The 27,945-nt window shown below is 41.7% G+C and overlaps 1 protein-coding gene across 2 annotated transcripts in view; it reads right to left on the bottom strand.

Moving 5' to 3' along the window:
* The window catches only part of LHFPL3 (LHFPL tetraspan subfamily member 3), a 621,367-nt gene that overhangs the window by 55,658 nt on the left and 537,764 nt on the right, over nt 1-27,945 (bottom strand). Inside the window, exon 3 of one of the 2 annotated variants that reach the window (XM_045828481.1) lies at nt 21,955-22,001. The exons of the other annotated variant lie outside the window; for it this stretch is intronic. Coding sequence (XP_045684437.1) covers nt 21,985-22,001 — 17 coding nt within the window. The 3' untranslated portion in view covers nt 21,955-21,984. The remainder of the gene's footprint in view (nt 1-21,954; nt 22,002-27,945) is intronic. 2 annotated transcript variants of the gene reach the window in all.

Below are 27,945 nucleotides of genomic sequence, written 5' to 3'. Positions count from 1 at the left end.
CAATGAGATACCACTTCACACCAGACAGAATGGCCATCATAAACAAAGCAACAAACAACAAGTGTTGGAGAGGTTGTGGAGAAAAAGGGGACCCTAGTGCACTGTTGGTGGGACTGCAGACTGGTACAACCACTATGGAAAGCAATATGGAACTTCCTCAGAAAACTAAAAATGGATCTGCCTTTTGACCCAGCAATTCCACTACTGGGACTCTATCCTAAGAATACTAAAACACCAATTCAAAAGAACCTATGCATCCCAATGTTCATAGCAGCACAATTTACAATAGCTAGATGCTGGAAGCAACCTAGATGCCCATCAGTAAATGAATGGATCAAAAAACTATGGTACATTTACACGATGGAATTCTATGCAGCAGAAAGAAAGAAGGAGCTCCTACCCCATGCAACAGCGTGGATGGAGCTGGAAAACATTATGCTAAGCGAAACAAGCCAGGCAGTGAAAGACAAATACCATATGATCTCACCTTTAACAGGAACCTAAATAACAAAACAAAGAAACAAGCAAAAATGTAACCAAAGACACTGAAATAGAGGACAGGCTGATGGTGACTGGAGGGGAGAGAAGAGGGAATTTAAGGGGACAGTGGGAAGGGTTCACAGGAACAAACTTAAAGGACACATGGTCATAGACTAAGGGGAGGGTGGTAATGCGAGGGAATGGGGGCGGGTGGGAGGGGGAACTGGATTGGGAGTAAAAAGGAGAAAACTGTATATGAACAATGATTAATAAAAAAAAGAGTGAACTGTATAAAATTGAATAAATAAATTTATGTTGAAAAAAAAATACAGCTCTGTCAACGTGTAATCCTGGCCAATAGCTTATCATCTCAGAATATCATTTTCTAATCCAAGAAATTAAATGGAGGTAATACCACCTACCTGAATGGTAAGTAGGGAAGATTAGAGGTTATATTTTAATGTGCTTGGTGCCTGGAGGTGGCAATAGGTGGTAACTCCTATGTCAGTTCCTTTCCAGTGTACCCCTGAAGTTCATTTTCATTTCATTTCACCTGTGTTAAAGTTTAGAGATAAGAATTCCAACTAACCCTGTTCTGTAACTTCCCACAAGAGGTGAGGGGCAGATTCTTATTGCTGGCAGACTATATGGCGTTTTGGTGAAGTTGTATTTGAGGCTTAAGTTTGAATGAGGTGAATCTGGGAGATTCTATTCTTTTTCTTTTTTATCCTTATGGAGCGTCCCTTTACTCCTTGATAGTTGAAAACACATTGCTGGAGGATGGTGGGAGAAGCAGTGTGTGCATCACTTGCCTCAGTGAGTTCTAAGCTGCTGCCTTTCAGGAACTGACAGATCCATGAATGAGAAGTCACAATGCTGTCATGGTAGATCTTCAGCCCAGTCCTACTGCCTCCTGATCTGTTCCCCAAAGCCCAAGAATTCCCTCAGTCAGCAGGGTCCAACCCTAGCACTCACTGCTGACCCTGATGGAGAGAACAACCTCCAGATATCTGCCATTCAAAAGCCTGCCTGACAGAAGTGCTACTTGGGGAGATGGTCTCAAAGGGAAGGACACTCCTTTTTCCTCAGGGTCTCTGAGGACCACTAGCAACACCATTAGAACACCAAGAAACTTTATGCCTGGACCATTATCTTAACTTCTTCCAGAATCACTTTCACTGAGATGCACTTTAATGTTATGCCCTCATTTCAAGAAACAGCCATGGAAAATGCTCATTTTTATTAGTTATGAAACTGTTGTCAAAGACACTGTCCATTATGTCACTCAGTTTCTTACATAAAAGGAAGGTTTCTCCACAAGAAACATAGTTTTTTTTTCTAGGAACATTTCCCTTTTTCCTCTCTGAGAAAATAGTGTATTGCTTCTTTTCCGATAATGAGAATTGTATAACTTACTGATGCCAAGGATCTCAGAATCCAATCTGATGCTCACCCACAGCCACTAGAGTAACTTTTATAATTAGCATATTTGAATTAGGCTCCACTAATTAGTTCTAATTTTCTCTTTTATTAATAATATATTTTGTTTTATATATATATTCTTTATTATAAATTATATATATTCTTTGTTGTGAGTGGAGTCAAATCATTGTTTGGAGATGCAACTTTCTGTCTAATGAAAGTAGCTGGATGATGATAATGTTTAAGACCCTTTAGTTTACTCAAAGGTTTCCCCCTCAAATAATATTTTTTAGCATCTGTATATCTGGGATATCTTACAAATCTAATGAATCTGGGTTATAGCCTTGAACCCTCTATGATCTTCAGAAGGTCATTTAATCTCTTAAGCCTCAGTATAATACCACTTACCCAGTCTACCTAATAAAGTGCAAAGGGAATCAAATAAAACAATGAATGCTCTTTGAATTGAGACTCTTTGAAAACGTATAAGAGTGGCTAAAAAAAATCTAATTTACAGCTCAGCATTGCTTGATGAGAAAAATGCAGCTGGGAAGATTGAGGAAAAAGACTAAAGTTTATGAAGCACCTTAGTTGGTATTTTCCAATTGCCCCTCCAGATCCATTCTCCACCCAGGTCTATGCCCCAAGAGGGCAGGCCTCTTAGACTGCACCAAATAGGATCTTTTGCTCTCTGACTTTAGCTGATAAGAGACACAGGCAGAAGATTGGCAGATGGAAGGAGAGAAATATTGGGGTATTTTTTTTCGTTAAAGGCCACAGGTTGGATGGCAGTATTCTTCTACTGAAAGCCACAGGTCCTGAGAAACCACAGGTGGCTTCTCCCACAGGCAGTTACAGAGAGACAGCTCCTGCTCCATTTCTCTCCTGCTTTTGGTAATTGCTCCCTTAGGTAATAGCTCCCTCTGCTGCTGATCTGGGGAGGTTTCATCATCCTCCCAGGTCTCCGTAGTCCTGCCCACAACTTTGTACATAGTTGCTTCACTAAACTCTCCTAAATTATCCTGATTGAGGCATATCTCTCACAAAAATTCCTTGAGGTACATAAGATTGCTCATTTTATAGATACGAATAATATATGATTAAATAATTACCCAAGGTCATATAAATTGTAAGCTATAGAGCTGGGTATCAAACCCAGATCAGTATCACACCCTTTCTGCCTTATGGTCTCTTAGGTAGGCGAAACATTTTTGATACTTCATTAGGACTTCCAGCAAATTGCTTAATGGTACTGGTGGTGGAGGCATCTATCTTCTCCTGTTTCTGACCTTAAAGAGAGGACTTTCAGTGTTTCACAACCAAGAATGATACTAGTTAGCCCTTGTTTTTTCATGGATACCCTCTGATGGGTCAAGGAAGTTCTCCTGTATTACAAGTTTTCTGAATTAAAAATTTTCTTAAATTACTAAATGCTTTTTTCCCCTCCTGTGGCTATAAGGATGAACATTGGCTTTTTAAGTTTACTATCTTACATGGCAATTCAATTATAGGCAGGTACATATAATCAAGGATCCTGGTGGTGCTGAAAATTTGAAGAGATGATGCTGGAATTTCCATCTGCATATTCACTGAATTTGGAAACCTTCCCTAGTTGCCTACTACTCCACAAAAGTTCTTTCCCTGATCTGCAGCTCAGAGTTGGAGAGTTCCTCATTGGCCTGGGTTGAATCAGTGTCCTGTAGTGCCTCCTAATGGTGCTGTACACTATGGAGCTACAAAGACCCTGTCTAATGTCTCTTCTTCTGGATGGACTTGAGGACATGGCCATATGACCCATTTTAGATACTTTCATGGTTCCAGTTGCTCCAGTCTCAATGACCATGAAGTTTCCTGTAGCCTTGCTTTGAATCAGCACTGTAGGCCTCAAACATTGGTAAAGAGGACACGTCTTCCTTGCTCTAGATATTTTATCTTTTACAGCCTCAGATTCCATTAGCTTTTTTCACAGTTGCTGCCCAGTACCCTTGCCACTTAATGAAATCCCTTGTGCCTTTCTTCTCAATAGCTCCTGATCTATGACCTCTCCAATTATGTGGTTGGGTGCTTAGAACTATGGTCAGGTCCTTACATTGACCTTTGTTAAATTTTCTCCTATTGTATTCAACATAAGTCTTTTGATTTCATATTGTTTTCCAGCTATACAATGCCCCACAATTTTATAGGTTTATACATTCCCATCTGAGTCATTGTTGAGAATGTCAAACTGGGCAGGATTGAGGATAAAGCCCTGAGGTTTGCTGACTTGAGGTGTTATTAGGACAGTCTAGTTATGTCTATCATGCAAATAGAAATTTGGAAATGAAACATGTGCAACAAATATAGACTGAAGATTTTGATTAGGAAGTCATTGAGAATTGATAGTCAATGAGAGACAAAATAATTGAAATGGGTAACATAGAGAAGAGAGATTATAGAGAGAGGAGTAGATGACAAATGTCTGAACCTTGGAAGGGGAAGAGGAGCTACAGAAAGCAGAGAAGAGCCCAGGCCAGGTGCCTCAGCTGGTAGGAACATTTTCCTGTGCACCAAAGGGTTGTGGGTTTGATCCCCCATCAGGACACACACCTAGGTTGTGGTTTTGATCCCTGGTTGAGACAACCAATTGATGTTTTTCTCTCACACTGATGTTCCTCTCTCCCCTCCACCCCTCCCTAAAAAAAAGGGTAGAGAAAGGGGATCAAAGACATAGGCTGGGAATCAAGACAGCCTGGCATCATGGTAGCCAAGAGGAGATAGTGCCAGGGAGAAGGATCGACTAAGTTTGCAGAGAAGGCATGAGAAAAAAGGTCATTTGGTGTGTGTGTGTGTGTGTGTGTGTGTGTGTGTGTCTGGGGGATGGTGGTAGAAGGATTAGGAGTAAGATTAAACCCCAATGTAGCTCTGAATGGGGATATCAGTAATTTTTTTCTTAGCCTATGTGGTGAGTAAACAGGTGTTTATCACATCATTATTTATACTTTTCTGAATGCAGGAAATATTTATACTATTTTTTTCAAAAAGTGAATAGGTAGTGTTGAAGTAGAAATGTGGGGAATAGATTATTTTAAAAAGTGAAATTGTAGTAGTAAAAAGACAAGAGAAAGAGTAAAACCCAAGATGTAGAGGATGGATTTCACCATCCTGAACATCTGTATAGGATAATGGGAAGACATCAATGGAGAGAATTCACTTCAATGTGGGAAAAAAGAAGTAACTGATAGACTTGAGACTCTGGAGGAGCTAAAGGGGAGAGTATGAAGAATTCAAGAAGCATAGCTAAAATGTGGAAGGACCTCAAGTGCTGATTGATGGATAAATAGATAAACAAAATGTATATACAGACAATGGAATATTCAGCCTTAAAAAAGGAGGACATTCTGACACATGCTCCAACATGGATAAACCTTGAGTACATTATGCTAAGTAAAATAAACTAGTTAAAAAAAGACAAATACTGTATAGATTCCACTTATATAAGGTATCTGGAGTAGTCAAACTCACAGAGACAGAACATAGAATGGTATTTCTAGGGACTGGGGTTGGGCAGGATGGGCACTTATTTTTAAAACATGACTCAAAAGTCTTGGCTGGTGTGGCTCAGTGGATTGAGTGCAGGCTGCGGACCAAAGGGCTGCCAGTTTGATTCCCAGTCAGGGCACATGCCTGGGTTGTGGGCCAGGTCTCCAGTGGGGGCGATGTGAGAGGCAACCACACATTGATGTTTCTCTCCCTCTCTTTCTCCCTCCCTTCCCCTCTCTCTAAAAATAAATAAATAAAATCTTTAAAAAATAGCTCAAGAGGAAAAGTAGGCTCTAGGACAGGAACAGAAATGAGGTGAGGGAATAAAAAAGTGAAAGTAAAGGAAAGATTTGAGGTGGACAAAAAGGAACTTGAAGTGGTCATTGGATGAGCTTCATCTCAGCAGAGGGTCTTGTGGGGCCCAAGGAGGGTGGAGGTGTGTTGCAGGCTTGAGCAAAGAGAAGGAGGTTTGGAGCCACTTCTGGAAGGGATGTGTGAAGAGCAACAGGAAATGAATGAAGCAGATGCCAGGTGTCAAGGTGTGCTCACTGGAGGTTAGTTGTATGAGGGTGTAGTAGATGCATCATCATGTTTGGGTCTTTATCCAGCTATCTAGAAATATAAGTGGAAAAAGCAGGCTGGGTGTTGGTAGTCATCCTGGTCTGAGGGTTCTCAAGGTGAGGGTGGGGGGAACCAGCTTGGGAAGTTGACAAAGTCTGAGCAGAGTAGGGTGGGACACATTTTCTGTCTATATTTATGTTTGGGAGGGGTTCTCTGGTAGCTTTGCTTTGGGAGACTAAATTGTGAGGTGGCAGGGAGGCCTGTGGTTGTCATTTGCTGTAAGATCTGAGCCTGCCCCACATCCCAAGTCTGAAACTGAGCCTTAAGGGTTATCTTGCCCCTAGGAAGTCTCCGCCAGTACTGGAACACCTGTAATGTAAAAGCACGGAGGAAAATTCTTACCTATTGATTGGTTTGGGGTGAACGAAATCTGCAATGCTAGCTTTCAGGGCAAGTCTAAAGGGTCTTCAAGACATTTTTACATAGTTTTCATATTTACAGTGAGGTATTCTGGTTTGCATTCAGCCTTCATAGCAGGAAGTTGCCTGGGACACAGCTAAAATCTACTAACTTATTTTAACTAGACTAACTGCCGCAGAAACTTCTACGTAGTAATGATTGCAAACCACGTGTCCTATTTCTCTCCTGCAGAACCTTTAGCTGTAAACCTCCTGGTTGTTCTTGTGCATGGCTTTGTTCTTTATTGTTAGGGATTATATCAAGGGGGCCAGTTTTGAGAGCCCAGGAAATTTTACCAGCATTTAGGAAGGAAGAAAAACACTGATGTTAATACACTGAAAGGTATTAAAATATTATAATTTCCCAGACTGTATGGCAAAGAGGATTTGGTTCCAAATTTATAGCCCCCAGGCATGGTTGTGCTTTAATAAAAACAAATGAACTGGCAGTTATTTAGATATCTCAGTAATGCAAGGCAGTTGGAAACTACTCCTGAGGGAATCTTAGAAAGGCAGACCAGGCAGTACAATGGCCTTGAGATTGCCAAGGAAGTTGGGAGTTCTCAGTTTTAACTCTGGACTTTCTATATGACTGAATGTCTTAGTAATGGGAAGCTTCTTCTTTTTTATTTATTGATTTTAGAGAGAGTGGGGGAAGGGAGAGAGTGAGAGAGAGGGAGAGGGAGAGAGAGAGAGCGAGAGAGAGAGAAACATCAATTAGTTGTTCCACTCATTGGTTGCTTTTTATATGTGCCCTGACCAGAGATCAAATCCACAACCTTGGCCTATTGAGATGATGCTCTAACCAAATGAGCTACCTGCTTAGGGCAGTAATTAAGAGATTCTTGAGTCACACATTTATTCACTTTGTATCCCCACAGCCTGGTATATATGTGTGCTTCATGGATTTATATAAAATAAGTCACCATTGGAATAGGAATTAGGTGAGGATGAGAGAGTACAAAATATTCACATTTGATAGCCTCACCTCCCCAAAGGGAAAACTACTGTGATGGTTGGAATAGTTTTGATTAAGAGCCTGCATTCTGGGAGCACACTGCTGGGAGTGAGTCCTTGCTCCACTGCTTCCAAGTTGAATAGCCTCTCTGAGCTACAGTGTTCTCCTCTGTAAAATAGGGACAATATGTGTGTAGACTTCATAGATTATTGTGTAGATGGAATGAGATTACATGGGCAGAGCCCCAGCATATAGAAAAATTATAATAATCCAAGGGAGTGGGGAATCTTTTAGTTGTTATGATTACTTTTTGCCTTAATTCTTTGATTCACTTCTCAGCCTTCCCTGCAGCCTGTGTCTTTCTAAGTATACCAAATATGCAGGTGCTACTGTGCACAGAGAGGCTGTGAAGATTAGTTAACCTATAGAAGTGAGCACAGTGCCCAGGTCTTGTACGGCCTCTGTACATGCTTACTGAAAGAATGATTATTCAAAGAAATTTACAGAAACTTTGGGAATTACAAAACATACCACTAAGCAAGTGACTTAAATATTCTCACATGTGTAATACAACTGTTGGATCCTTAAATTATGAAAAAATAATGAGTCACTGAAATTAATGAAAATATCTGGAGGTCAGTGGTTTTCAAATTTTACTATGTTAAAAGCCTCCTAATTACCTCAAAAATTCCCAAAGACTCAGAATTGATAGATCTGGAAAGTGTACAGATAACAGCATTATTTTTTTTTCTTTAGTTGATTCTAGAGAGAGGGGAAGGAAGGGAAAAAGAGAGGGAGAGAAACACATCAATGGGTTATTTGACTGGGAATCGAACCAGCAATCTTTCAGTTTCTGGGATGAAGCCCAACCAACTGAGCCACACTGGTCAGGGTCAGGTGACAGAATTTAAAGCCCATCTCCAGATGGTTCTAAGGCAACACTTTAGGGTAGCCTAAAGGCTTCTATTGAGAAACGAGGGGTTACTTAAAAATGTGATGGATACCCATCTAAATGCAAGAATACCGCCCCTCCCCCCCAACTGTTTTTTACTTTTAGGTTTCCTTCTTTTCTCTCCAGTGAGTTAAAGAATGATAATAGGATTGAAATGACCTTTAGTCATAGACTGATCTGGGCTCATGTAAGTTCTGGTGTTGTATTTGTATGATCATGCATATGCTTAAAGGATTTGCCATAAAGATCTAGAGTTATTCAGACACACTACATGCCTGCAAATCATCCAGAAGGACCGTTCTTTTTGATAGTTAAGCTAAGAGCCTGTTTCTCAGTCTGACAGTCCAGGAGGACTGTATATTTACCTTTAGGACTAAAGGAAGAAATATTCTGCAGTGTCACTATAAAGAATTAAAAATCTAAGGTTTCATGTGAACCACAAGAATATGACTTGTAGTAACATTTCAAGTACAAGAGGGATATGTTTGCATCAGCACTAAAAGTATATTAATAGGAAATAAATGCTAGGTCCTTCAGTGTGCGGGGCAGAAGTCTCTGTGTATTTCTATTTTTTTTTTTAAAGAAATTAAACTCTCCTGGAATTTGGCCTCTGCATTTAACCTCCAGGTAAGGTAAGCAGTCTGTTCCATCAGGAACACAGTGCCACACAGTACCACTATCCCTTCTTCACTAATTTGTTGTTGTAAGTGTTGCCTTGAAAAGGTCTTATGATTCAATTATTAATCAGAACCAATTTAACAGGCTATTGATGCCAGGAATGAAAAATTTTCAATTTGCAAAGCTGGGATAAGCTGATCAAGAGAATGGTACTATTTCACAAGAAATACATTAAGCTTCCCACTCATTCCTAAAGAGCTTACTGAGGTTGACAAAGGTGCAGAGAAGGGTGTGTTTGGGTGACTACATCAAGAGTCCATGAAGAGTAATTTTGAGGAAGTTATAAACCATAGCAGCCTCAATTTAGATAAAGTTTCTCTCACCTAGAAGGGCCAGGTTGCTATCCTCTCTTTTTAAAATCTCATTTATAATGTAGCCTTACAAATTTTACTTAGATAAACAGTGCTACAGAAACATTTTCTGCACTTAAATCTGCTATATTCCTTCTTTTCATTCAAAAGTTATGAAAAGCTAGAAGCTTATTAAGTGTCAGACTTCACACAGGAGGGTGATAAATGACCTAAGTCATTTGCAATATGCTGGAAATATAACAATCTGTGCCGAGTGTGAGAAGCTGTGTTCTTTTTTTAAATTGAATTTACTGGGATGACATTGGTTAATAAAATTAAATGTTTCAGGTGTACAATTCTCTAAAATATCATCTGTATATTGCATTGTGTGTTCATCAGCCCCCTTCTATCATCATTTATCCCCCCTTTATCCTGTCCTACCTCCCCTGACCCCTTTCCCTTTGGTAATCACCATACTGTTGTCTGTGTCTATGAGTTTTTTTTTCCTTTGCTTCATCCCTTCATCTTTTTCATCCAGCCCCACAACACCCCTCCCCATTGACAGCTGTCACTCTGTTCTCTGTATCTATGAGTCTGTTTCCATTTTGTTAGTTAATTTTGTTCATTAGATTCCACATATAAGTGAAATCATATGGTACTTGTCTTTCCCTGACTGGCTTATTTCAATTCACATAATACTCTCCAGATTCATCCATGCTGTTGCAAAGTGATTTTTTTTTTTTATTTTTTATGGCCATTGTGTAAATGTACCACAGCTTTCTTATCCACTTATGTACTGGTGGGCACTTGGGCCACTTCCAATCTTGGCTATTGGAACTAATGCTGCAATGAACACAGGGGTGCATATGTTCTTTCAAACTAGTGTTTTGGGTTTCTTCAGATATATTCCCAGAAGTGGAATTACTGGGTCATAAGACAGTTTCATTTTTAATTTTTTGAGTTATCTCCGTAGTGCTTTCCACAGTGGCTGCACCAGTCTGCATTCCTACCAACAGTGTGTGCGGATTCCCTTTTCTCCACATCTTCAACATTTGTTGTTTGTTAGCCATTCTGACAGGCGTGAGGTGATATCTCGTTATGGTTTTAATTTGCATTTTTCTGATGATTAGTGATGTTGAGCATTTTTTCATATGTCTATTTGCCATCTGTATATGCTCTTTGAAGAAATGTTTATTCAGTCCTTTGCATATTTTTAAATTGAACTGTTTGTTTTTTTTTTGGTGTTGAGTTATATATGTTTATAAATTTTGGATATTAGCCCTTATCAGATGTATTAGCGAATGTGTCCTCCCATTCAGGGGGTTGTCTTTTAATTTTGTTGATGATTTCCTTTGCTGTGCAAAGCATTTTAACTTGATGTCCCATGTGCTAATTTTTTCTTGCCTGAGGAGATATATCAGAAAAATTGTTGCTATGAGAAATGTCTAAGATTTTACTGCCTTGTTTCTTCTAGGATTTTTATGGTTTGGTGCCTAACACTTAAGTCTTTAATCCATTTTGAGTTTATTCTTGTGTATGGTGTAAGAAGGTGGTATAGTTTCATTTTTAATGTATCTGTCCAATTTTCCAAATACTATGAGTAGATGGTCTTTACCTCATTGTGTGTTTTCTCTTCCTTTATCAGACATTGACGGTAAAGGCATGGTTTTATTCTGGACTCTCTATTCTGTTCCATTGATCTATCTGTCTGTTTTTATGCCAGTACCAAGCTGTTTTGATTACTGTGGCCTCATAGTATAGTTTGATATTATGTAGCATGATTTCTCCAACTTTGTTCTTCTTTCTCAACATTGCTGTGGCTTGTCAAGGTCTTTTGTGGTTCCATATAGATTTTTGGAATATTTTTTCTACTTCTGTGAAATATGCCATTGGTACAATATTTTGATAGGAATTGCATTGAATGTATAGATTGCCTTGAGTGGTATAGACTTTCTAATTATGTTAATTATTCCCACCCAGGAACACGATATATGCTTACCCTTATTTGTGTCCTCTTCGATTTCTTTCTTCAGTGTCTTATAATTTTCTGAGTATAGGTCTTTTATGTCCTTGGTTAAATTTATTTCTAGGTATTTTATTTTATTTTTGATACAGTTGTAAGTGGAACTGTTTTCTTAGTTTCCCTTTCTGATAGTTCATTACAAGTGTATAAAATGCAACTAATTTTTGGATATTTATTTTGTACTCTGCTACTTTGCTGAATTCATTTATCAGTTCTATTAGTTTTTTTGTGTGTGGAATATTTAGGGTTTTCTACAGATAGTATTATGTCATCTGGAAATAATGACAGATTTACTTCTTCCTTTCCAATTTGGGTGCTTTTTATTTCTTCTTTTCTGATTGCTAGGGCTAGGACTTGTAGTCTTGTGTTGAATATGAGTAGTGAAAAGTGGACATCCCTGTCTTGTTCCCAATCTTAAGGTAAACATTTTTAGTTTTTGCCCATTGAATATGATGTTGGCTGTGGGTTTGTCACTTAAAGTTTTTACTATTTTGAGGTATGTTCTCTGTATTCTCACCTCATTATTATCACAAATGGGTGCTGGGTTTTATCAAATGCTTTTCTGCATCTATTGATACCATTATGTGATTTTTATCCTTCATTTTATTTATGGGGTGTATCACATTTAATGATGTGCAGATATTGTAACAAACCTCACATCCCTGGAACCAATCCAACTTGATCATGGTGTGTGATCTGTTTAATGTGTTGCTGGATTTGGTTTGCTAACATTTTGTTGAGGATTTTAGCATCTATTTTTATCAGGGATATTGGCCCTTGTAAGTAACTTTTTCCTTTGCTGCTTTCAAGATTCTCTGTTTGTCTTTAACCGTTGTCATTTTAACCATGATGTGTCTTAGCGTGGACCTCTTTGGGTTCATCTTGTTTAAGACTCTCTGGACTTCCTAGACTTTTGTGTCTTTTTCCTTCACCAGGCTGGGAAAGTTTTCAATCGTTATTTCTTCAAATAGTTTGTTGTTTCCTTGTTCTCTCAATTCTTCCTGATACCTTTATGGTGTAGATGTCATTGCACTTTGTGTTGTCCCAGAGATCTCTTAAACTGTACTTATTGATTTTTTCTTCTTTTTGCTGCTCTGGTTGGGTGTTTTCTTACACCTTGTGTTCCAAATCACTGAGTGGATCCTCTGCTTCATCCAACCAATCTGCTTTTTATTCCTTCCAGTATATTCTTCTTTTCAGATATTCTTCATTTTTAACTGGTTCTTTTTTATGGTTTCTATTACCTTTTTCAAGCTGTTGTAGTTCTCATTAAGTTCCTTGAGCATCCTTATAACCATTTTTTGAACTTTATATCTATTTCATTTAGCTCTCTTTTTTGAGATTTCTCGTTTTATTTGGGGCATGTTTCCTTGCCTCCCCATTTGGCTGCCTTTTTGTGTTTGTTTCTATTTATTAGGTAGATCTGCTATGGCTCTCAGTCATGTCCTGTGTGACCCAGTGGCACAATTGCCCTGATCACCTGAGCTGGAGGCTCCAGGAATGTCCCTTGGGTGGATTATGTACACACTTTTTGTTGAGTCTTGGTTGTTGTTGGCCTGTTTGTGCAGGTGGTTGAGCCTCAGGCTGGTTGACTATGAGGATCAACCCTGACCACAGTGTACAAGCTGCTGTGCAGGTGCTGATTACATGGAGCAGAATTTGCCTTAGCAGAATTTGGTGTCTGCTGAGGTCTCCCTTTGGATATGCTACTTGTGAAGCTAATTGGATCCTGCTGTGATGTCTGAAGCTGGCCACTGGGTGTTGTGGGTCTGGGGCCTTTTGGGAGGGGCTTTGGTACAGCCCAATGTCAGATGCTGTCTGTGACTGGCCCTGGGCAACCTTTTTGGAGCAATGAAGTGACCCATAGTCTGTGGCTGCCTCTGCTGGGATTGGGTGTGCATGGGAAGGGCCAAGCTGCTCACCAAGGCTGTTTTTTTTTTTTATCAGCACCAATCCAAGAGCAGGTCAGCAAAAATCTTAAGGCACCCTGAAATCTGCCTCTATCTGCTTCCATCTGTTGGCTGACTATTAGACTGTCACTGAAAGAGCCTCTGGTGGTACTCAAGTTGCATGGTTTAGGTTCTCAGTGAGTCACCAGTTAGGGGAGAGTGATGTTCACCAGATTGATACACGTTCAAACTTGGTGATAGTGCTGGGTACTTAGCAAATGTCCTAGGGTATACCAAGCCTAATTGCCATGCACTGGGTGCTTGCACACCTTTGTGATGGGGCAGGGTCTCATAAATCATTACAGTAAAGACAACAGTTTATCAGGCCCAAACAAACCAAGATTTGGCTGTGTGAAGGGAGGACTTTGCACCAGTTGTCCATGTGAGGGAAAGATAGGCCCTGTCGTAGAGCCACACAACTTGGTTTGTGCCAGATTCTTCCAGGAGCCTGATCTCAGTATGGTGGGGCCACTGGAAGTCAGGAATATAGGGCTAGTGGATCTCTGGTGAGGGGGAGGTGCTGGTTAGGCTTGGGGTAAGGTGAGTGGAATAGCCCTTGCCCCAGAGCCATACAACTAAGTATGTCCTGGAGTCTGCCCAGACCTCAGCAGGGCAGAGTCACCAGGAATTTGGGGTGGGTTGGTGGGTTGAGCAGGGTGCTAGGAGCCCTGAGAGTGGAGCTAGTAGATCTCCCATGAAGGGGAGGCACCAGTCAGGTTCACCAGGTTCACAGGAAAGTGGGGGAATGGCCTCTACCCCAAAGCCACACAACTTAGTCATTACACCCTCGAGTCAGTCCAGAACTCTACAGCCTGGGCCAGGCAGCTGACTCCTCATCTGGGTGTGAAGTCCACATGGTGGGGCTACGTAGAGTCCAGAGAGTGGGGCTATTGCTTTCCCGCCAGGCTGATGCCATTAAGAGGGGAGTCTTCACCCAAGAAAGATGGCATCTGTGGTGTGGGAGAATGACTTAGCATAGGTATCCTAATGTCTGTCTCCTCAGCTTTCTCTCCAGAGCTGCAAACACCAGTCTTGCCTCACACAACTTGAATTTCCTTCACTCTCTCTCTGCTGGAGCCCAGGATGAATGGCTATTAATGAGGTTTTGTGTATTGGTCCTTTAGGAGGGCTCCTGTGTCTCTAGCAGACTCCTGTTTCTTGCTGGCAGACAGAATCTCCCCTGATTATCACAGCCAGATGTTATATGGGTGCCTCTTCCTAGCTCTGGTGCTCTGGGCTGGGGAGCCCAGTTTGGGGTTGAGACTCTATGTTCCTCATTGGGAACCCCTGCAGCTGAGATATACCTCCAGAATCTCAGCAGCTGCCCATGGGAGTGGTGCCAGCCATTTTTGCATCTTTGCCCTTCCCACCATTCTGGATGTCATTTCTTCTGTAAATTCTTGGTTTAAGATTTCTGTTCAGCTAGTCTCCATTTGGTTATTCAGGTTGATTGTTCTATAATTTAGTTGTAATTCAAGTTTGGTCTTGGGAGGAGGTGAGTGTAGCTTTCATTCACTCCATTTTGGATCTCTGAGCAGCTGTGCTCTTGAGGAAGGTCTCGTGACTAACAAACTAACCACATCATAGAACTCTCACTCTGCCCTGTCCCTGTTTGAGGGCTCCTAGAAATGTGATGGATGCTCATGTAAATGCAGGAATCTCTTTGTGTTTTTATGTTTAGGTATTTTTTCTCCCTGTGGATGAATGGGTTCTAAGATTGAAAGTAGCTTCAGCCATAGATTGGGATTACCACCCCCTCACAAGATTAGAACTCCCCCCCCAGCACTGTGTAATAATTAACATAATCATCTCCATGGTAGGGGTGACTGTGTGGTGCCAGCAGAACCAGTGTATAATTTGCAGGCCCACTGCTAGGTGCAAATTGTCCAAAAAGCAGGAAAAAGAGCCATTAAAGGTATTAAAATACAAAGCTTTCCCCTTTTAATGTAGCCTCTCTCGTGCCTTGTCATGGCATTTGTTTGTTTTTATTTATTTCTTTCCAAATCCTTATTGTGGTAAAATACATATAACAGAAAATTGCTATCTTAACCTTTTTACATGTTCACATTACAGGTACATCTTGTACATTTTTAAGTGTGTGGTTCAGCTATATTAAATGCATTCACATTGTTGTGCAACCACCACCAGTCATGGTGTCTTTTATTTGATATTTAATGCCATATTAAGTAAAAAATTTTAAATTATTAGCATGAATTTTGCTGTTCATTACATGTCAGTGTTAAATGCAAAGGTCAGAGCATTTAACTCATTTGTGCAGTCATTGAAATCAAACTTTATATTTTGTCCCTGGAGGATGCTTCAAGCTGGCTAGAAAAGATAAACATGGACATTCTCAGGAAAGTTGGAAGGACTAGAGGGTTCCACAGGCACAGAAGGAAGGAGTTGGCTGAGTGCTCCATCTGGCACAGGGTTATTCAGGGCCTTCACAGGTGCTAAGGAGCCCCATCTGTGTTATCAGGCTTGCTGGCTGCTGGGATGCTGGGATCCCCCCACCCCCAGGTCCCAGATTGACATGTTTTTCCCTAGCTTGGGGCAGGCCCTGGGGAATCTCCCTTTCCCTTGTGGTTTCCCCAAACCCATGGAGAGCAGATGCCTCCCCCACCACCCAGGGACGACTGATGCCAGGTTATTTCAGTGTCTGTATCTATATCAGGAGAGATGTTGAGGCCTTTTGCCTGATGTTTCAGGCAAGCTGCAGCGCTGCCAGTCCTGGGTGGGAGGGCAATGGCTATGCTGTGTCCCAAGAGGCTGCAGGATAGGTGCAGCCAACTGTGACCTTCCCCACCTGCACCCGGGCCCTTGTTTGGGGCAGTGGTCACGGATGGGTGTAGGGAAGGGAGGCCAGGCAAGACTCAGGTTCTAGAGGGTAGGAGAGTGAGGTGAGAATCCACCCCTCCAGGGAGCTGGGGACATGGGATGGGGTTGGGCCAGGGAGAAGGGAGAGGGATGCGGCAGGAAGCAGGACACCCTGTGCTCCCCAACACTCCACTGTCCCATCAGACTTCACTTACAACATACAGTGTCAAGTCTGGGGCCGCATAACATTAGGCCCCACACAGGGGCTCTACTGAGCACAGAACCCAGTGGGACTACACTGGCCCTGGGTGCAGGAGCCAAGAACAAGTAGGTGAAGGGAGAAGGGAGCCAATACTTCCTGGGAATGAGCCCAGACCTGCCCTTCCTTGGCTCCCAACCAGGGTTTCTCCTTCCTGGGAACATTTTGGTGTGAAGAGACAACTGTCTTTTCAGTAGTGCCCCTAGTTCTTCCTCCCTCTCTTTCCTGGCCACTCAGGATTTTAAGTAGTATGGACCTTCCTTTGATGCTCTTCCCTTCCTTGCTTCCCTTCTCTCTCTCCCACCTGCATGAGGGGAGATGGGAGATCTGTCTCTTAATTATGCTTTACAGTAAATTAAGTTGGCATTCCTTGCCTCGCAGGATGCATGTGGCTTCAGCAGTGAATGCTTGTGACGCCCTTGGAAGTCCTGAGGTGGGGGTGTCTGCTTTTCAGGATTGTGGGAGGCCCAACAAGAAGAAAGGAGAAGGAAGGAAAAGAGCTGGAGAAAATCACAGCTTAGGAAATATCAGAAAGGGAGCATGGGAAAATGGTTAGGGGAATAAGAATGGAAGGCAGGGGGGTAAAGAAGAAAAAAGGAAAGGAAGGAAGGGAGACAGATTTTTGCCTCTTTTATTCCCATGAATTGAAAGAATAGAGGCTTCACCTGTTAGAGCTACTGCTCCAAGCAGACAATGTCTGTGTATGCTGGTCCTAAACAATGACTGAGGATCCTAGGTGGCAGCAAGAAGTATCAGCGCCAAATCTCCTGCTCTGCTCCTGTCAGATCCTTTAAAATGAGACTCAGTATTTCTGTCTTCTCAGAGCAATCCTAATGAACTGGGGCCCTACCAAGGGGTGATGCTCTGGAGAGAACTGGAGAGGTGGGGTGGAGTTGATGGGGAAGTTAAATGGGCCAGAAAAGCAATGGAAAATCCCTTCTGGAGCTCCCAGTAGGGTCCAGAGTTGCATTGAGGAGAGTTGGGATTTCTCATTCACAAAAACGAACTCTATTTTTCCAGGGTGATCAAAGCAGAGGCCATATGAACCAAATGCATTCATAACCTTAAGCTTCAAAAACCCTTTCTTCCTAGTAGTGCAACGTTATCATGAATTAGCCTCTTGGGCTCTATGGGGAAGCCTCCACTAAATCTCTGCTTGAGAAGGGAGAAGGAAGGGCAATGCTGTCTGATGGACTCACAGCCTAAAGATGACCCATGGCTGTTGACCGAGCTTGGCACGGCACCCCACACATCTAGTTTCTCTGTGGCCCCAGGTTTCCTGTATTTTCTGTTCCCTCAGTAATTAACATCTCTTTCCAGAAGAAGATTTCCCTTTAGGATTATGATACAGACTTCACTGAGATTTTCCTCACAGTGGCAGTAAAAACTATGTCAGGGGAACAATATGACACTCCCTAAAGACCTGGCATGCCATGATATACTCCTGAAACCTCTTTCATGACTGGTGAGCTATGGGAACAATATTTACATCTAATTCAAGAGAATTTGTGGAGCAGAATTTCTCAAAATGGTGATCTGTGGCTCTCCCACATCATAATAACATGGAATGATGGTTTAAAATTCAGATTTCTTCATCCTGATGGCAGAACTACTAAATCTCTGTGGGTGAGGGGTCAGTACCTACATTTTAAAGAAGGTAAGAGTCTGCAGCCCTATGTGCACTGACAGGTGCAAATCTGTGCTTGGAGACATGGTTCTCAAACTTGAACAGGCCTCAGAAGCATCTGGAGGATTTGGGAAACACAGATGGCTAGGCCCCACTTTTGGAGCTTATGAGTCAGTGGGTCTAGAGTGAGGCCTGAGGATCTGCATTTCCAACAGGTTCCTGGGTGATATTCATACTTATGGTCTGGGGAGCACACATTGAGAAGCACTGGGTTAAAGCAATGACAATGCTTTAGTCTTGTGTCAGTTAGATGTAACCTGTTTACTGAGGGTCAGCGTGTAGGAGGCAGTGGTGGTGGAGGGCTTGCTTTCTCCTTGTCCAGGAGGTGAATGTCTAGGAGAGCAGTGCAGTCCACCAGCCCCAGGAACCAGGCCCCTACACAGGGACCTCAGGGAGCAAATGGTGCCAGAATTTGTCAGGCAACCAGGCTTCTGGTGGCTGGAGCTTCAGACTTTCAGGAGCTCAGTTTGGTTTCAGATAAAAATGGGGTTATAGGTCTGTTCTAGGGCAAGACAAGAAGGACTGGCTAAATCTAGCACTTCCAGAAAGTCCCAGAATTAAGATGGAATAACTTGAAAAACAAAGGAAGGCAGAGTTCTCATTACCATGGCTAACCAGGCAGAACTCATCAGTAAAAAGCCAGGCTTTTTGGGTGTGGGGAGTTGAGGGGTTCAATATTCACATACAAGAAATCACCAGGCCTCTGGGCCTCAGGGATCTCAGGACACAGATGCTTCCTTTTTTCTATCTAGAAAGTACAATAGTTCAGGCTGAGGCCCCCACCGACTGCGGTGGTGTGCTGGCTGTGGTTCAGGGGCAGCTCACATTACCTTTGGCTCCTCTCCTTGGTCCTCAGACATCTGCAGTTACCAAAATGGCCACCAGAGGTCACAGCAGGACAATGGTGATCCCAGCGAGGGGAAGGCAAGGAACTGGAAGAAGCTTGAAGTCCCTCCCCTCTCAGACTTGTTTAAGTTTAAGGGGGCTCACCAAGAAAGGGAAAAATAAGGTGAGGAGTGCATGACCTCTGCCTCACTGGTATTGTGTGGCTGCCTAGGATGTTATTTTTCCTCTTCAAACAGCACTACGGTTGTCACAGGAGAAAGAATCGTAACACCAGGGCAATCAATGACGGTTGCCAAGAAGGGGAATTGTGGGCCCTTAACATAATTTCCAGAAGCGGCTCCCTCCAAATGCCATGTTCAACTGAAAATGTTTAATCTTATGTGAAGTGCCACTGAAATGCGTCTGTGAGTATCCTCTAGTACAACTTTTCTAGCCACATTTGCTGCCTCAAAAGCCCCTTCTCCACCAAAATTCTGAAGCTGAAATTCTTCACCACTAGTACTTTCTGAGGTCACAGCTCTTTGCCGTGCTGTTTCATCCAGTAGCATTAACCTCAGATGTGCACAGGAAGTCAACAACCTCTGTAATTTTCCCCACCCCACCATACCCTTTCCATTCTTTTCATCCAACTTTCAATCAGCATCAGATTCAGGGAATGCTACTATAGGCCAGTTGGAAAAAGTTGCATGTTAAGCCAAACTTGGAAACCAAAATGGGCCAAAATATTAAGACAAGTAATGGTAAAAGGTGTATCATAGCCCTGGCCGGTGTGGTTCAGTTGGTGGGGGTGCTGTCCTGTAAACCAAAAGGTCATCAGTTCAATTGTGGTCAAAGCATATGCCTAGGCTGTGATTTGGTCCCCAGTTGGGGCATGTATGAAAGGAAGCCAACTTATGTTACTCTCTCACATTGATGTATTTCTCCCTCCCTTTCTCCTTCCCTTCTCCTCTTTCTCTAAAAAAAAGAAAAAGAAAAAAAAAGGAAAAAAAAGGTGCATTATAAAAGTACCATGGGCTTACCATAGAAGAAAAAATCTCTGTTAAAATGACACTGCCTGTATGGTTAACATCTGTACTTCTATAATTTTATGTAAACAAGGTGTGTATCTCAAAACTATGCTGGGAGCTGGCATGTGTGGGTCTCTACTCTTGCCTTACTGTCTTTCAAATTATTCTCTTACTGCCTCAGAGACTTCCCTGGCCCTGTTAACTTGGTAAGCCATACACTGAAAGGAGAAAATATAATCTTGTTCACCTACTGGGTCTCCTTCAGTTCCAGAGCTCTAATCAATGGTGTCTTGGAAAGGAGAGAAGTAGATACCTGCCAGAAAACCCCAAAGTACAGAAACCAGCATAACTGAGATAGCCAAATCAGATGTTTGCCATGTCCACCTCAGTTTCATAGGTCCATATAAGGGGGGCCAGCTATTCACTTCTCATCTGTACCTTCTTCATCCTGCTTCAGGTAAAAACAGACTCACAGGGCCTTTGCTTCCGTGGGTCATCCCCCTTTGCACAGCCTGACTATGACTTTTTCCTTAACCCTATAGTGGGAAATGAATGCTGCTGGGAAGAAACTGTATGAAAAAACAGCCTGAGGCTAGAAGCAAACTTAGCATGGTGTACATTTTGAAAACACTGCTCTTAAACTCTTATGACAGATGAAGAGCCAGAGGTCCAGGGAGGCATAATAATTTTCCAAGCTCTTCCAGATATTTGGTGATAGAGCCAGGACTGGGACTTGAGTCCTTTTTTGGGATGTAAGCTCCTTCACTTTTATTCACTTAAAACAAACAAGCAAACCTTTCCTGGCTGTGTAGGAGGGTTTTCAACCAGAGAGAAAGGAGCTGGGACCATATACTGATGATATGCTTTGATGGAAAGAGGACTGAGTTTCAATCCAGGCTCTGCCCCATCTTGGGCAAATTAATTTCTCTCTCAAGACCTCAGTCATTGTTTATGAGCTAAGGGGTTTGGAGTGAAGCATCTCTAAAGATGCTTCAGCTCCAGGATTCCAGGATTCCAGGGTTGTGGGCTCAACACTGCAGGGGACTGAGTAGTGCTCAGTCACATCTTGTGAGATCCCTTTCAGTTTTTAAATTCTTATGATTTCTGACAACTTGAGAAGTTTCCTCCTAATTCCCATTTAACACATACACGAAACTTTGAGATTGAAAGAAAATGAGGCAGTTACCACTCTGAAATCATAGTCATGTGGGGCCTTATTTTAAATGTTCCAGGTATACTCTTTATCAGGCACAAATTTCTCTCTCCCAGTTTATCTATAAACCTAGTTTTTCACATATTGATCCACTTAAAGTGGAAATATAGTTTATATAGATTCAAGGAACACCAAAAGAGATTGTGATTGTGTGTGTCTGCATATGTGTATATAATGAAGGGCCAATATAGCCCATACCTGCCTTAATAATCCTTTATAACCACAGGTTTGTTCAATATATGTATGTCCATAATCTAGCAATATACAGTTACAGAGAAAATAATGAATGAGAAGATTAACATGTTTCTAATTTAGCCCCATTATCTGGCACAGTGGTATTTGTTTTCATGTAGCATCTACTCCTATAAAGACTCATAGAGCAATAGTCTGTGTAGGCTGGTGGCCCCTGAAGAGCACTGTCTAATTAAGGCTCACCAGGGGTGACCTTGGCCCATAGGGAGAGTCCTACATTCATTTCCACACTGTGGATTAGGATTCTGCAGCGAGAATGTAGACACATGATTAGAATCCTAAAAGCTGACAATCTGAGGGCTCATTTTCAGAGAACAATATCCACACACATTCCCCGGGGGCTCCCAGCTGCTTCCCTAGGAGGTGCCAGGCTGACAGCTGCAAGTGCTATGGCTCCTACCCATGAGCACAATGATAAAATCAGGAACAAAGACATAAGATCTATGGCTTAAAAGTGAAGGTTCATGCGGCCCAAGCACCAAGCAGCGAAAGCAGGAATCGAACAGCGAAGAGAACATGCGGGAATGATAGGCAGAAGCGCGCAAAACACAGCTGGACCCATAGGAGCCATGCTCACACTTACATGGTGTGGTCTCACACTACCTTATTTGCTTTAAGCATTTCCATCATCTGAGAGTTTGGGAGGGAAAAACAGAACAGTTATAGGTAAAATACAATAAGAGCTCACACTTTATTTTTAAAAGTTAAAAATAACAATGTTTTTCTTGGCCATGCCATTCATAGTGTGCAGAGATTCACGCATGATGATTCACCATGATGAACGGCACACTTCTGGGATTCAGACTGTGGTTTCATTTGTTGGCTCTGCCAATTGCTAGCTGTGTGACTCTGGACAAGTGTCTTCTCTTTCTGTGCCCCCATCTCCTCATCTGTTAAATGGGTCTAATAGTATCACTTCATAAGATTGTGATGAGGATGAAATGAATTAATACTATATTTGAAATAGTTGGAACAGTCCAAGTATTATCTATTGTATACCAAGCAGTATCTAATGTCATTGTTACTTTATCTTTGGCTTCCTCAGGCAACACCCATTTAACACACATCCCAGAGAGCAGACCACCAAGAACAAACAATCAAAAGTTTTCTACAAAGCCAAGCCTCAGAGAGAATTTTAGGTACTTAATAAGAAAAACAATAGAAGAAATGAAAATGTTTGGGAGAAAAGAAAAAAGTTAAAACTGCTGGGTGAGCAATAGTTCCATTTGTTGTTATAATTCTTGAGGACATCATTTCAAATACCAAAGCAATCTGGAGTAGCTTTTTAAGAAAAATGAATACAGTTGGCCTTCCATATCCACAGTTTTGCATCTGCAGATTCAGCCAATCATGGATCAAAAATATTTTTTAAAAAATCCCAGAAATTTCCAAAGAAATATCAATTATACAGATTAATTAGAACCTTGAGGCCTGGCTTGTGTTGGACAATTCAAGGCTGTGTACAAATCATCAAGTATGACCCTTTGGATTGATGGCATCTCACATTTTCTAACTGGCTTCCATCCAGGGCCTCACACAGAGAATTGCTAAAAGGTGTTGGTGCAAGGATGGGTTGGGTCATAACTACCAAGTGGTTTACTAAGTCATGCAGGAGGACAAACTTCTCTCTCCCATTCCTTCCCTGAATCATTTCATCAGCTCTGACATCACTTGGCAGGATATTGCAATCAAGCTCAGAAGAATGGGACCTTAGCCTAAGAGGAACCTGTAAGTAAAGATGACCTGGGCTGAGTCTGCCTTTGCTAATGACTCTGTGTCCCTGGCTTGCCAGTACCAGTGCCCACATAGTTCTTCAGTTTCCCTCAGAGTAATTCTGCCCCTCACCTTGTCATAGTACATTTGCACATGTAGACAGGCCACCCTAGACAGGCCTTATTTAAACAAGTGAAACTTTCCATAAACCCCAGATTAGGGTCAGAGGAGAGGGCAGCCCTCTCCTGGGCTGTCCTCTCCTCTGACCCAGGGCCACTTAGTTCCTTCCCTCTAACAACTCAAATCTGATGTTATAGCCTCTTGATTCCTGCTTCCCATTTGGACCTCTTCTTACTTCTCTCCTTTGGTTGTTACCTGCCAGTGTCTCTTATTTGTCACTGGCCCTGAAAGTTCTAGGATAGAAGAAGCTCAAGGCCTCTCCTCTGTCACTCTGTCATCTCAAGCCCTCTTTCACTTTCTCAAAGGCTTGGGGGGCTCTGTTGGGCCTCTCTGGGATGTGAACATTTGGATGAAGCAATTTTCTTTTTTTTAAATATTTATTTATTTTTATTATTTTTTTAATCATTGTTCAAATACAGTTTTCTCCTTTTTACTCCCAATCCAGTCCCCCCCACCCTCCCCACTTCCCTCCCATTACCACCCTCCCCTTAGTCTATGACCATGTGTCCTTTAAGTTTGTTCCTGTGAACCCTTCCCACTGTCCCCCTTAAATTCCCTCTTCTCTCCCTCCGGTGACCATCAGCCTGTCCTCTATTTCAGTGTCTTTGGTTATATTTTGCTTGTTTCTTTGTTTTGTTATTTAGGTTCCTGTTAAAGGTGAGATCATATGGTATTTGTCTTTCACTGCCTGGCTTGTTTCGTTTAGCATAATATTTTCCAGCTCCATCCATGCTGTTGCAAAGGGTAGGAGCTCCTTCTTTCTTTCTGCTGCATAGAAGCAATTTTCTTATTAAAGTTGGAAAGTCAGGTGCTAAAAGCATCATTTCACATGATAAACATAAGGGAAGAATGGCAAGGAACATGTCAGCATCTGTTTAGTAGCCTAGCCTACTCCCACAATGGTGCTCAGCTTCCAGCTAGGTGCAGTCTCCCACAGGCAGGGCACGTGCTTGTGTGTCTGTACCTCTGTGGTGCCCAACCACAAGTGTTGTGCTTGGAGAAGGCATCTGCCTAGAGCAGAGTTTAAACCTGGATAATATTCTCATATGTGAGTGTACCCTAGAGTTGAACTCTTCAGCTGCCAGTTAGGCTAAAGGCTTCTAAAGGCTGGGTCTGGGATTTTCTTTCTTGGGTAGCTTCTCACTAAGTCAAGTATAGCAGGAGTGGGTCAGGGCTGCCAGAGATTGCAGCTTCATTTGTTTGGCTGGGAAGCAGGCTTTTTAAAAACACAGTCTTATATCTTAGCTTCCAATCACAGGTACTATTTCAAGGATGTAGATTACAGTGGTTGGGCTCTGGAGCACAGAGGGACACCTTGATATGTTCAACACCTCTTTGAAGGGATGCTATTTATGGCATCAGAATGTTGCTCAGGCAAAAATGAAAATGGGAGAAAGGGTACAAGAGACTTAGAGAAGCAAAGGGATTTCCAACCAGAAAAAGTAGCCTAGTGAACTGATGTTTGTGGAAATAAAGACATTTAAACAGAATTATTAAGCAATTAGCCAAATTATAACTAGGATGGGAAATACAGGGTGATTTCAAATAAGTCATTCTCTTGCTTTGGAGGGCTTTCATTCCACAGAAGTGATAGAGGCAGCCACAATTTTCTTGTTGATGGGACAAGCAATGTCATTGTCTCCTGGAGGGTCAGTGAGTCCATCAGGCCATAGGACCACGTTTGGAGGGTTGCAGCCCTTGGTGCATGAAAACAGCTGTGGCATCATCATCCAGGACATTGTGAGTTTTACTAAAGAGTTTGGTGGCAGTAGCTTCTAAGTTCTGCTCTGAGTCCCAGGGCCCAATTCTCTTCCAAGGCACAACAGATACTCCCAGGTGTAAGTGGTCAGGCCAAGTTCCAGTGGGTATCCCATGTAGGCAAAAGGGCAAAAGAATAAGTTCTATTACTGGACAAGGGGCTGATGCTTGAGCATCATTTGCATGTTTTGATGTTTTTAGCTGCATAGTCGGGTTTTAAAGCAAACCTCTTCTGGAACCCTCTGACCACAGGTATCATATTGCAATCAAGGCTGAGGCAATGGGACATACTATGTCCATCTTTCCATAGAGTGGGAGAGGATTTCTTAGAGAAAAGGAATAGCCTTATTCCCATGGAAAAGCATTTGTGGCATGGTGGTTCCATGCACATGTGTGCAAACACTTCTGTCTTTGCTACAGACACAGATAGGTCTTGTTCTATCACCCTTTGTACTGGCACCTTTGTTCAGAGGATTCACTAAATATAAGTCCCTCTTAGTGCTAAATCAAATAACAAGCTGAGATTCTACTCATTAAATAATTTTATCTATAAGAACAGACATAGCCTTTATGTTTCCATTTGATCTATTCACGATACAGAGAACAGCTGTCTCATTCATTTAAAACTATAAAAAGCACACAAAATGTCGAGTAAGTATTTCTTCACTGTGTGATTTGCACTAAACCCTGGGAGTCTGGGTTCTGTAATGCAATTTCCCACTTCCTCAATGGTAGTAGACAACAGGTGGAACACTGAATGTTGACTGATTTTTCCTTTAAATGCATCACCTCCTGGGCCTTCAGTGCTCAGTGGTGGAGGGTAGCAATGAAAAGGACATAAATGAAATAAAATCCTAGTGAAAAAGATTTTTAGTTGATAGGCCTTTCAAAGAAGATATATAAGATGGTACTGTAATTTATTGTTAGAATCAGGTAAATCAAGGCTGGACGTGACCTTGGTAATTAATTATCTAGTCCACTGCTTCATTTTACAGGTAAGGACACGAAGGCTCTGAGAGGACAAGTGACACATGGTCTGTGGGAGATGGTCAGGGTTAGTGGTAGGTCTCCTGACTCATGATCCAGCACTATCCCACCATGCTGCTTCCATTTTCAATACAAGAATTATGTTTTCTAAGCAATGACACTCATTAAAAATATGAGGAATATGCCCAACCTGCCCTCTGAGTTTAGAAAGGTTTAATCTCTTCATAAGTAAGCTAAGGGCAAGTTAGGAAACTGATTTAACCCCTCAAAAAGATAAAAATCAAAGGATGTGTGTGGTCTGCCTCTAGGCCGCTGATTCCTAAATCTGAATAAACTATAGAAAACCTTAAAGGAAAATAATCCTCTAGATCCCACGATGAATTTTGTTAACCAGCATTTGAGAAACACTTATTTAAGAGAGCTAAAATGTCCTTTATTGCACATGATTTTTAATTGAGAATTCTCACTGAAAAAAGGCAAGTTTTATCTTTAGAACTGGCAAAAAGAAAGCACAAATCTTGAATGTTCTTGTTAAACCCAAAGACCTCCATCTTCCCTCATGAATATACCCTTGAAATCCAGCTTGAGAAACACTGTCCTAGCTCAGAATGACTCTCTGCTTTCTTCTCTGGGCCCATCAAGGAACTTCTTCAGTTTATATCCCCTTCTACCTTTGCTCCTTTAGTAGCTATGTCATCTGTTTTGAATGGAATTTTTTAGTTCATTTACATTTTTATGACCAAAGCTGTGTGTCCTGTATTCCCATTACCTCATCACCTTACTTCTCTCTGAATCCTGGCTCACTCTGTGATTTTCCTAATATTTGCTTTAGATGAAAATTCAGCATAATGCTAGTTCCCTAGAATAAAAGAGATAGAGGTTTCCATTCTGTCATCTAGGTGCATCAGCCACTGTCTAGATTTCAGGAATGAAGTTGTATCAGGTGAAATGCACTTTACACATCTCAGCTGGCCTTGTGTAGCAGTTAAGTTCCCTGTTTCACAGTCTTACGAATTGAACATTGCCATCTTGTCCTCTGGGGTGACAGGTGGCCAAAAACACATTAGATTTTCCTCAGAGGGGGAATTTCTCTCTCTTTGACAGTCTTTCACCATGCTGTGTCTCATAGCCCATCAGGAATTTGCCAGGGAGCTCCCCTTAGGAATGTCTTATTCCTGTCTACTTGCTTTCTTCTCCTCTTGGGTCAGAATTTTCTTTTTTGTTAAGAATTCTATCCCCAGTGGATATGCAAGTATGTTAGAATTTCTGTTTGGCTCTCACAGTGTTGTTGTTTTTGTTTTGGATTTTATGAAAAGTGATTTTTTAAAAGACTGTAATGGATTCTATTTCTACATAATTTTGGTTAAAAAAAAATGAAAGGCTGCCCTGGCTGGTGTGGCTCAGTGGTTGAGTGCTGGCCTGAGAATCAAAGGGTTGTAGGTTCTTATTCCTAGTCAGGGTATATGCCTGGGTTGCAGGCCAGGTCCCCAGTAGAGGGTGCATGAGAGGCAACCATACATGGTGTTTCTCTCTCTCTCTTTCTCCCTCCCTTCCCCTCTCTAAAAAATAAATATATGAAATCTTTTTTTTTAAATGAAAGGCTGTTTCTCTATACTTACATATTCCATTGTGGTAGGGCTAGCCACATATAGCTCTTTAAAATTATTTATTTTTCAATGTTACTGATAACAGTTCATTTTATTGTATTTTTCTTGATTTCTTTCTTTTTTTAAATATACTTTATTGATTATGCTATTACAGTGGTCCAGTTTCCCCCCCTTTATTCCCCTCTGCCCTGCACACCCCTCCACCAACATCTCCCCCCCTTTTAGTTCATGTCTATGGGTCGTATATATAAATTCTTTGGCCTCTACATTTCCTATATTATTTTTAACCTCTCCCTGTCTATTTTTTACTTACCATTTATGCTACCTAT

This window comes from Phyllostomus hastatus, unplaced genomic scaffold, assembly GCF_019186645.2.
Source record: "Phyllostomus hastatus isolate PE091 unplaced genomic scaffold, TTU_PhHast_1.1 phas_scaffold_78, whole genome shotgun sequence".
NCBI classification, from domain to species: domain Eukaryota; kingdom Metazoa; phylum Chordata; class Mammalia; order Chiroptera; family Phyllostomidae; genus Phyllostomus; species Phyllostomus hastatus.
The sequence above is the reverse complement of the archived record's forward strand: the minus strand, read 5'-3'. Positions and strand labels throughout refer to the sequence as shown.